At 40.0% G+C, this 12,010-nt stretch overlaps 1 protein-coding gene across 1 annotated transcript in view; it reads right to left on the reverse strand.

Annotated features, from left to right (window-relative positions):
• The window catches only part of bicd1a (bicaudal D homolog 1a), a 29,734-nt gene extending 19,205 nt beyond the window's left edge, over nt 1-10,529 (reverse strand). Inside the window, exon 1 of the mRNA XM_030790400.1 lies at nt 10,314-10,529. Within this exon, the coding sequence (XP_030646260.1) occupies nt 10,314-10,529 (216 nt within the window). The remainder of the gene's footprint in view (nt 1-10,313) is intronic.
• Between the last annotated feature and the right edge of the window lie 1,481 nt (nt 10,530-12,010).

Below are 12,010 nucleotides of genomic sequence, written 5' to 3' on the forward strand. Positions count from 1 at the left end.
TTTTGGCAGTGTTGGTTATGGTTACCTATTTGGAATTGTCTGACTTAAATGAAAGCCTAAATTGAGCACACTGATCACCACCCCCTTCATTACAATAAGAAACTCTTATCAGTGAGACATGATCTCATATACTAAGCTGCTTACATATAATCAATTTTAAATAAAAATACCAGGAAAAACAACATAAACTGTACTGGTTTTTGTATTCATGGAAGCCAACGTGGACAGAGATTCTTTGTCAAACTGTCATCATGTTGGGTTTATTTCACATATGTCATGTTGCTGCAAACAATACAAAATCCTAAAAATAAACTACAGACTCAGATGGGACGCAGTAACCTCCAGACTGATCCAGACAACCACAACAAGAACAAGTTTTTACAGCCTTTCCTCTCCCTCTCTCTACAAGGGAGAGCATAAAAATAATAGATGTGGTAATGTTATCTATTGTAAATAATCTCTTCTGGGTTTACTTTGTGATGCTGTTCAACTGATATGTGTAGCATATCAGAAAGAGAGAGGGGGGGAGAAAGAGAGAGAGAATTCAGTTATATTCAAGGACATATTGTCCCTGTGTATCACCAGAGGAAGAGAGAGGGGGTAGGGGATAGACAGAGTGAGAGAGTGTAAGAGAGAGAGAGAGAGAGAGAGAGAGAGAAGTGAATTTCTGCACAGGAAAAGTGCATGCATGACTACAATCATTTCTCTAGTGTCAGTCCCTACTGCTGCAGGGGAAAAAAACCCCTCACAGATTCATGTATTACACAATCATATTTTGCTGATTTAAGAACACAGGACCATATGGATACACTGCAGGCATAGGCAGTTCTCTCACAAACCACTGTAACAATGAACATAAAATATTTGTTTCAAACTTCCCAAAGAAGTGGTTAAAATTCATGGTGTCATGTAAGGTACATTCTACCTCACCTCTTAAGGTCAGCTAGGAAAATGACTCCATTTAGCTCATCTTGTCAAAACCACTCAATTTGGCTCTAGTCAGCTCTGTCCCAGCTTTATAGGGAGAGAGACTTGGATCTTTTCCCAGAATGACAATCACTTTTCCTGTCTCATTTCACACACCCCACGTAGCAACATAGTCTGTCACCATGACGCCATCCAAAGTGCTGTAACCTGCTGTGCACAGCAATGATAAATTCCATCATTTTATGTACACAACATAGAAAGACAAGGGGAAAACTGCGAAACTGCTGTTAGTCATTTGGCCATTGAAGTGATAAGCCGATTATTTGTTTAAGTGTTTAAGTTATCATATCTATTTATATAAATGATTGTGTATGAGTGTGTGTGTGTGTAATTCAGAGCCAAAGTGGCAATGGCAGAAGAACAGAGGACATAAGCAATTTTAGAGTGTGCCATCAGAATGTGAAGGACTCTATCTCTGCTGTGTGATGTAACTGCAGAAAAGCAAAGGAATACACACACACACACACACATTCACACACACACACGTACACGCACGCATGCACACACACACACACACACACACACACACACACACACAAACACACAGCAGGCAAATGTGCAAAAAGCCCCGACACTAAAGACAACAGAGCAGAAAGGGAAGGCTGCCACATAAAGCCCAGATGCTGGAGAGGGGTGAGTTTGAAATACATGACAGTAAAGTGAGGTTTAACAGAAAAAGGCCTGACAGGCCCAGACTGCCAGCGCAGTGACTCATCAGAGTGATTCAGTGCCAAGCTGTCAGTGCATTCAGAGGATGTCCACCTAACCCTCAGAGTGAAAGGTTCCCCGACAGAGGACAGTGAACAAATGTGTACAGTTTGTAAAAGTTTGAGCCAAGTCTCCTGTTCTTCAGTAACCAAAAAAAAAAAAAACCCCCAACAAAAAAACCCCCAAATAAATTATACATTAAAGAGACAGAAAAGTCTCTCAGACATATATCTCAGGCACCTACTCCATGTAACACATTACTAAGCCAACAAATCAGCAAATACAGAGTCTACAGCTGCTTAGCTTACTATTGGGGTACACCCATGCATACGGTGATTTCCTGTTATTGTTATTTTATTCTACAGAAGCTCATTTTCAGTGTAATGTTTGGGAGGGGATGGGACAGCATCAAGGCTATAAAGTGTCTCAGGAGGCCAGTGAACGGAAGGTGGGATCGGTCTGAAAAGCTTCGTGCATAAAGGCATAAAGGGCTTCCAAAGAATGAAAGGTTCCAACACAACCTGAGGAAACAGTTCTTTGCTGTAAACAACTGAATCAGTGCTGTAGAGTATTTGTCAAGTCTATATATTTTCTGTTTGTTGTCTGTCTTATTGTTCATGTTTGATAATAATTAAAAGCAAAATGGGATGAAGTATGCTGAAGTTCTGTTTCTACTTCAACCATTTGTTGAGCTCTTCGACAACAAAATAGAATAGGATAGGATACGATATGATAGGATAGGGTAGGATAGGACAGGATAGGGTAGGATAGGATAGGATAGGATAGGGTAGGATAGGGTAGGATAGGATAGGGTACGATAGGATAGGATAATACAGAGCTCATGTTACATACCATGCTACAACCCTCAGAGCATACATCTACATTAATATATTACTAGTACAGACCTGTAATACAGTTTATAGCTCAGTATTGTGTGCTTTCAGAGTGTCAGTAAAGAAGGGGAGTTATATTACTCAGTGTCATCCTTTAGGTGGAGTCAGTCTGGGAATCATGAGCTCAACAGGAGAAAAAGGCTATTTCCATTTCATTACTCAGAAATGGAGCCCATACCTATATGAGACAGAGGTAGAGTAAGGGGTGACGATATGCCAAAACCCAAGCGGATAGTGCAAGATAATGTACAACAGTACAACAATAGTCACTACTACTACTGGTGCCACAACAAGCACTGTGACTAATACAAGCCGTACTACTGATAGTAGTTTTACTTATTGAAAGCTTTTCATATTTTAAAACATCTGGGTGACTGTAATGCTTTTCAATGAAAATTGGATTTATACATGTGAAATACTTTATGTAGAGCTACTACTATTAATCAGGAACATATCAATATTCTTATTGTTATGGGCGTTGATATGATAAATTATTCTAATGGTGATGTTTCTGTTAGTAAATAATGTGACACACACCTTGATTCTTTGAAATTTGGAGGAGTTTTGTAGAGTTAACGACAGTGATGAATACATCCCACATCATGCTAAAAGCCCTTTTACCACTGCAGTGTGTGCGAGCAATTCTCCTTAAGTACTCAATAAAAACCCATATATTACAGTACAAGGTGTGCAATCTCTCTCTCTCTCTCTCTCTTTCTAAGTACTCCCTGACAAAGGTGGGCCGGGCTCGCAGTTTACAGTAAATCAGGGCATGCGAGTGCCTTCCATAGAGAGTGCTGTGGTCCTGCCTCCAGCAACTCATAAACAATGCCATTCATTAGCCATCCTCAGAGGCCCTGTGTCCTAAATATACATGCCTGGCAGAATGGGCCTCACAGAGTCATCACAGAAACCTCATGGCCCAGAGTGCAACCACAATATGACTAGCATGATCTGTCCAAAACAGCAAAGCCAGCAAGCCTTCCAGTGCATTCTACAGAGGACTAACGCTATAATAATAGGGAGGATATGGATTTAATTTATGACATTAGATAAGTAAGCCTTTAAATTGATTTCACGTAATCTCATTTTTCTTTTGAATCTTCAGCTTTAGAAGAATTTCACAGTGGATGACAATGGAATAACTTAGATAAGCTGGCATGACATTACCCACCAGTCTCTTTTTTCAGCGTGATGGATGTGAATGAGTAATATCAGTTCATTAGAAAGCTCTAGCAGCAGTGTCCTCAAATACAGTGTTGTAGATCAGGATTCAAGGCGCATTCAAACACATACCACTCTGTAAGGTTACAGGTTCACATAACACACGACGCCAGAAGCCACTGAGAGGGACAAAAAGCTCAGCGAGTCTGCTTTTTTGCAGGACAGGATGAAAGTGCATTTAGTCACTCCACATAACACTTCATTCCTTTGTACACACTGCCAAGACAGAGAGAGAGAGAGAGAGAGAGAGAGAGAGAGAGAGAGAGAGAGAAGCAGAGAGACAGTGCATGACTCCAGGATCCAGCAATACCAGTCTATTGATGTCAGCACTGACGCTTCATTTGTTCCAGACAAACCAATGCTGTTCCAGCATGAACTAACAGGTCCACAGCTTCACAACTTGTATCTCCCCCTTAGCAGCTAACTTACCCAGTGTATATAAATGATCCTACTTTGTTTCCTTGTGCAATGCAATGGGCTAATTTGAGGTCCCATGGCATAAAGAATAAAGTAACAACAAACGGAGACAGCAAATATGTACGCACAAAGACTGTTATTAAACGATGTCTGAAATCCCATTTTTTTCTCAAATTCGCTGTCCTACGTGGAAATAACCGACCTGTTACAGCACAGTGAGGGCTTTTGTGTTCCTTAATAATCACTCCTCTGTGAGAGCACAGCTACTTCTCTTACTGCAGCCTCTGAGTTTGCAGTCTAAACAGCTGAAATAGACCAGTAATCAATAGAGATGCCTGTAGGCATGGCAGGCCAGTTCTTTATCCAGAATTCAACTCTTGCATTGGCAGAAATAGAAATTTTTAAAAAATGTCTTCAGCTCCAAGACCTCAAGCAGTTTACAAACAGCAGACAGGAGAGCATAGACTTTCAGTCATTCATCAGAAGATCACAAGGTACAATGCTAACTCGAGGGCCACAAAGCCACAGGATAGAGATAAACACACAAACATCGGTGTCCTCATGCAAGGCTACGCTGATTACAGAGAGAAGTACAAGATAAATCAAAATGGTTTTTATTTACTACCTCTCATCATATCTGTTGAACTCAGTAAACACTGCAGTAAAACTCTGCCTCCTATTTTTTTTTTTTTGGTTTTTTTTTCCTTACTATGTTCTACTTTTAGAAGTAAACCTATCTGCTCCTGTATCCTCAAAGTGTGACAGGCACGGCCCAAGCGGCTAGAATAATTAGCAGGTCAACTGTTTTCCTATGTGGTTGTGATCACAGTGTCAGTGTCACGTCTCCTCTCCACTCCTCTCTCTTTCCTCCTCTGCTCCATGTGTTCTCCACTTGCTGACACATACCATTAATGAAAAAATAGACAAGAATGGAGCTTTTCTATATGTTTATGTGAGACAGAAAGACTCTCAAGCGTAGCTGCATTATAACGAAAAGGCTTTAAGACGTATCTATATTGAAACAAAAGAGCCTCAATTAAATACACATTAAAAGCTTTGATTGTCCATCAGATGTGTTCTTTAAAACAGACCGTGTAATGCAGGTCCACCACCCGCAGCTACTCTCACAACTACCTTTCAAAACAGGCAAAATAATGCAATGCAGTTTCTCCCCCAAGGACACCAATAAGCCCTTTCATATTCAATAGAAGGGACGGAGATAGGGTGGGGGAGGGGCGGTGTACATGGCAGGGTCGGTGGACCCTCATCATGTATTGATTTTGTTCCCCAGGAACCCTGTGGATGTGAGGTGGGGAGGAGGGAAAAGAAGAAAGGAATCCAGTAATGTATCCATTCTTTCTCTCTGTCTGTCTGGCCTGGACAGGCAGATTTATGACTCCATATGGCCACTGAAGAAGAGCACTGACCCTGGCATTTCATCCAATGATCCTTTTGTAACTATTGAAATGAGGAATATTAGGCAAGGGCTTGGAAAGTTCATAAGGAAGCGTGGCCATTCATATTTACTGGTTCTCTTACAACAGCCTCTCTCTCTCTCGCTCTCTCTCTCTCTCTCTCTCTCTGTCTCTCTCTCTTTCTTTCTCTCTCCCCACCTCTTTGAATTTCATTAACCATCAGTCACTATGCCTCAGGTTCTGACAGCCTGAGCGGCCCATGGACATAATTTATGCCACAGTTGGATCCAGAGATGCTAACAGGCTTCCCAGGGCAAAGAATTCAAAACGTGACACTTACAGGCATACTGTAGGTGGAATGAAACTGACTGACTGGGACCGCACTAGACTGTTACATTACAAACATTAGCTGGAGATCATGTTTAGGAATGAAGATTTTGTTGCCAATAGGCTACATTCCCATTTTAACATAGCTGTTTAAAAGCGCGGACCTGCTATTGGGTTGTTGCAGGGGTATAGTGTTCCCTGCAGGGTCTTTGAAACATGCTCCTGGGATAACCCTGCTTCCTAATGGTCCTCTACTATCACAGATTTGCCAGATCAGCAGAGTGCAGATCCAGCTAGGATTCTGGTCAGGGTCACCATGAAGTCACCGTACTATCTGAATATCTGCACTGAAACTCCCAAAGTTGCTGGCTTAATGAGATCCACAGGCAAAAAAAATGTATAAATACATTTAGCCATGGAAAATGTGTAAATTTGCTTCACCAATTAGGAACATTAAGCAACTGACTAAAGCCTACCCATTACTGAGCATTACCATTGTCGTTAGCTGAGGAGCACATACTGATAAAATGAACCTTTGCCTCAGGAAAAAAAACCATAGCAACAAATTTTATGAAAAAATACATATAGAGAGAAAAATGTAATGTATGTAATTTAATGTAATTTAATCATCATAATCATAACATCAATTGTGGCATCAAAAACAAAGTATTTGATGCACTTAAAACAAGACTCATTGGAGAAATTCAAACTAGCCCAAAAGAAAAGAAAAGAAAAGAAAAGAAAAGAAAAGAGAAGGGATAAGCGTAGTCCCAGGGCATTAATGGTCAATGCCATACCACCTCACACACTCAGTCCACAGAGTATATTCTGAAGACCTCATTTGCAAGATCTCTCTGAGTGAAAGACCTTCAAAGAGAATTTGTAGAGAGACTGGAATGAATAATGCTGTGGCTCTGTGTATTTTTGTACTCTTGAAATATTCATTAAAAATAACAGGGAGCGGGTCCTCTCCTGAGAGGAAATATCACCTTTAGTCTTGATTCCTTTCATTAGGCTGTCAGCCACAGATAGACCAACTACCAGAGGGCACTGCTGCTCTGAATCAGATGAAACTCATAGGTAACAGACAGGAAAGGGTGACTGAGGTACACATGTGTTTGTATAGAGATAAACACACTCATGTGTAGTCTAGTGCAAGAATCTTCTTTAAACACTTCTTTAAAATCGCAGGTGATACTGCAGCCTGAGCCCAAGAATTCTCATGGCATTTTATGTGTTTTTATAAGAAATAGAACTCAACTCAGAAGAGAAATGATAGGAAAGTCTTGAGGGTAAATATACATATATTTTTACTTAAAAGTGAAATATATTTATAAATTGAAAGTGAAAAATGAAACAAGGCTGCAGAAAAAATGTTAACTTTCTTAAACAAATCAAAGGCCAACTGCTGCGTGACAAATGCAAATTATGTCAAACTTACACAGCTTTTCAGCAAAAGCACACTGCATTTGCAGCATCATCTTATGCTTGTAAAGCTGCTGGTTAATTAAAGCCATGCCCTACAGGCAGGGTGCTCTGATCTTGGGGGAACCCTCATGAAAAGGAAGTAATTACACACACAAAGAAACACATTCTTGCTTATTTTTCACTGACAGAGGCCTAGCTTCTCATTTCAAACAAGGACAAATATCATGGATAAGATAATAATGTGCCTTTAGGCACAACAAAAGGCAACAAAGAACATTAGTGTCAGTCATAATCTGAGTTTTCTACATATGTGTAATAGCTTATGATGAGATGCGGCAATTGTCGTACCCTGTGGAACAGGGCAGGCTAACGATTTCTATTCATACATTTGATGAAAAATATCTGAATTCTGGTTTTAATTTCTGATCAAAACAATTTAAGAACTTGCTGACAGATTAAGCATGAAAAACAAGGTGACAAGAGGTTCTCTCAACAATAATATTTCAGTCAAGTTTAGGTGGTTTTGTCATGTTTACCGTTTAAGTCCAGTCAGTCACTCTGCCCTGTGTTTTGAATAGTCAGTCTGTTCAGATCTGTGGATTAATGCAGACTGTTTTAATTTACTAATGCTAATGTGACCACAGCCTCTAGGGCAGAGTGAAAGATATAAGGAGAACTACTGTAATGAGGAATTGAAAGATTGGGTTATTACTAGACAATGACACTTGTATTCATGTGAGGACAGCTAAACTCTGGATTGTCAATTAGGAGAGATGTCATGTATGGAATACCACTTAGAGCACGCCCAGAAACTGGATAACTCAGAGCACTGCCTTGCCATTATAGGAAGAAAATTGTAAATAATGGCAAATAAATCTTACTGTTTGGATTTATTGTGGTCGGTCCAGTTGTAACTCACAGTCTTGTGTCTCTACTTCATCATTGTGCTGTACAAGTCTCCTACTGCCTCCTTTCCCCCTCTTTATTGCTCTCTCCCTCTTCTGAATGCTGTTAAATGCTAATAAGTCCACTTATTTTCCATATAATCAAATAATCAATGATTAATACTACATTTACCCCCCCCCCCCCACACACACACACACCACAAATACACATAATTGTGGCCTTCATATGTCCAAACTGAAAATTAGAGTCTACGTATTAATTTGCGATATAATACAGACTTTAGCGAGGCAGACTTTAGAGAGCAGTGAACCACAGGAGATCTGAGAAGGAAAGAAATATATACACATAGCTATGCATCTATAATTTAATATGACATGTGGTGTCCAGCCTGAAGGCAAAGCTAGCTGTGCTTTCATGACTTTTTACTTTCTCACATACGCTTTTACCAATGAGGCATGGAAGCCCAATATCACACTACCTATAAACTATTTAATTAACTTAATAAGCAAATAACAGGCTGATGTAGCAACAATTAACCTTTGGTCCCTTATTTTTCTAAATAGAAATAACTGAGGGTACAACCCATAACACCACTTGTTTTTTTATGGTGTTCAGATTTTAAGAAGGCGCGAGGTCAGACATATAGATGCAAATTTAATATTGAAGTAGAATTTTCACTTCTTGTTACTCTATAACTAGTTTGCTTGACTAGTTGAGTTCTCTAGGTCTGTGATAGGGTGATACTTCATAGATATGCCTGAATTGTCAGTACCTTGTGCACTTAAGAACCTTACTGAGAACCATATTTTACTTGAGAATGATAATTTTTTCACTACCTTCTATAACAGCGTTATACTACTTACTTTGATTAAATTTTGTTTTGAACGTATCAGAATTGACATTTTTAACAGTGTAGTGTTGGCTGATTTAAGACAGGTTAAGAATCAATCTTTCTCTTTATTTTGGTTTTGTCTAACTCGTTTTGGACATGTTAAGCACCAAACAATCACACCTTCCCTTCTCACTCAGCACATGTGAAAGGAGATCAGACAGATGCATTTTACTCTACTTCATCCAAAGAACACTTCTGGTAACTAGAATGCAAGAGCTTTAACACATAACATTTTAAAACTAGTGATATATTTCAGCAAGTACTGAGTAAGTAACATGCATGTGAACAAAAGGCTTTCATCTAAGATTAATGACAATATGTAAATATCTTAACAAGAAGGATTACACCTAATTCAGATTTGGAGTTAAACCTGACATGGCAATTTTTTCATGAAAATACATTATGTGACTACAGAATAAGCAAACAACTCAGCGACTCCTCAAACTGTCCTATGAATGCAAGTTACAAATATCGTTTTTTCCCCTTACATTTCACAAACATGTGGAATTTACAGCTCACCAAGCTGCCACATCTGTATTTGCACAAACATGAGGCCAAATGTTACAGTATCTTATGATCCGTTAAATTACAAAGTTACGAGGCAATAATTCAAAATAAACAAATGGGCACAAGTAAACTTTGCAAAATCACATCATCATGCAGTCAGGGTATGCACTGCTGTGATTATGGTTATGGTAATATACAGTCTGTAATCATCTCATTATTGACGTTATTGCAAATGTCAAATGAAAGCGGTTTATACGACTGTTTGGAGGAATTATAACAACTGAACTGCATAATTTGTCGTCCGCAGAGAGCGAGAGAGAGAGAGAGAGAGATAGAGAGAGAGAGAGAGAGAGAGAGAGAGAGACTGTAATATGGTTTTGGTCCCCTTGGTGTTGTTATTTGAGTGCTCTTTGGTAGGCTGTCTAGAGAAGTGACAAGTGAGAGTCATGGGGCGTTATACAAAAAGATGTTCTGCTCTGATGTTTACTAAAATCGCAAATCAAAGCACAAAACTGGATGAGGACAATAAGCTGTTCTGACACATCGTGCAATGTGTGTCTTATTTTTCGGCCGCAAATGTGTTGTCATTAAAGGGGAGAGAGCACCTACCTCTTGAAGCCTTTCAAGCTCCTGTCTCAGCGCCTCCTGTTCAGATTCCAGGTCTGCGTATTGCTGCTTTAAAGTCTGATTTTCTTCCAGCACCACCAGACCGCATTCCGCTGCCCGTATCTTCTCCCGGTTTGCTTCGGCGAGTTCTCGGGTGAGCCGCTCCACCTCGGCGCGGTACTGATCCACTGTTTCCCCGCATCTTCCGCCGGCTGCCATCGCCCCTTTCTCCCTATGTCCTGCCTCGCCGCACCGGTTTCCTGACTAGTAATCTCTGTGTAGGACAGACAGAGAGGCGGCGGCCAAACTCTGATCCCACCCCTACAGTCTCCGGCAGTGCAATGAAAATAAATAAATAAATAAATATACCGCAGAGCACCGATGGGGGATGAGTATCTGTTGAGAGAAATCTCAATAACATGTAGCCTCTCTTAGACCTCTGGATTAACTGTGGTGCGTGGCAACTGCTCTCTCATTATGTCCGTCTGTCAGAGATATACATGTTTTCATATTTTAGCGCTAGTTAATCAGAAAACGGGCGCCATCTCTCCCGATTATTGTGAAGCGAAGTGGACAGAAGTTGTTTCCATCCTTCAGCTAGTGACGTCACTCATCTCATCCTGTGCATCGTCCAATGCAACCTGAATGACAGTCCTCGCGGCACTGCTGCCAGTAGTTATGGTCGATGGCTATGCCGTTCATTTCTCATAACCACATAAGTCAAATAGGCCTACCTACATGTGCTATTTATTATTAACAACACAAAACATTTTTATCATACAGTGCTATCCTTTGATTAATCCCGCCTAATAAATATCTTAATCGAAATGTCCTACGATTTGTTCCTACACACTAATATAAAACAGAAATAGAATATGCACATTAATTTATGTATTTTAACTCATTTACTTTTAAACGAAAACATTACTGATCTCATGTGCAGATGAAAGTTGACACTGTGCAGATGGAGACACCGTGGTCAGTTCTGTGGATCTTGCATTGTAGACTGAAGTTGCACACACTATTTCATTCCAGAGCATTCCAGATTACAGTAAACACGAGTACAATAAACATCTTGCAGTTTCACAATTGCTGTTGTATTCACGGCTCAGTTACTATGACTGTATTCAAATATAAACTTAACAGGCGTGCCAGTTATTATGTCAAAATATTACAGCCAAACCAATAAAGTTGGTGGCGTCTTACTACATTTCTTTGGGTATGTGCTTTACAAGCTTCGGCGCAATGACTAACACAAGTCAAAAATGCTCTACATTGCCTTCTGGTGGTGTAAAAGCCAACAACAACAAAAAGATCCGCACAATTCATCAAGTCCATCTGATGAAACTCAGTGATGTGTATCATTTATTTCCTGAATACACTGTAGAACTGTTATCTTATTGTGTTACTGGAAGGAAGAGCAGCTTTTAATTTTTTTTATGACATACCTTTGATTCTGTGGAAATACCTATGCATTTATGTAATGGAAACGGAAACATCATCTGATCTGCAGGCTGGCACAGTTTCAGTTTGTTCATTACCAACAACAAAAACCTGCCCAGCTTATTTTGTATTTCACAACACCCATGGTTGGCTCCAGCAACACACACACACACACACACACACACACACACACACACACACACACACACACACACACACACACACACACACACCCCTACCCATAATGCACAAAGTAA

Source organism: Chanos chanos, chromosome 13, assembly GCF_902362185.1.
Source record: "Chanos chanos chromosome 13, fChaCha1.1, whole genome shotgun sequence".
Classification (NCBI taxonomy): domain Eukaryota; kingdom Metazoa; phylum Chordata; class Actinopteri; order Gonorynchiformes; family Chanidae; genus Chanos; species Chanos chanos.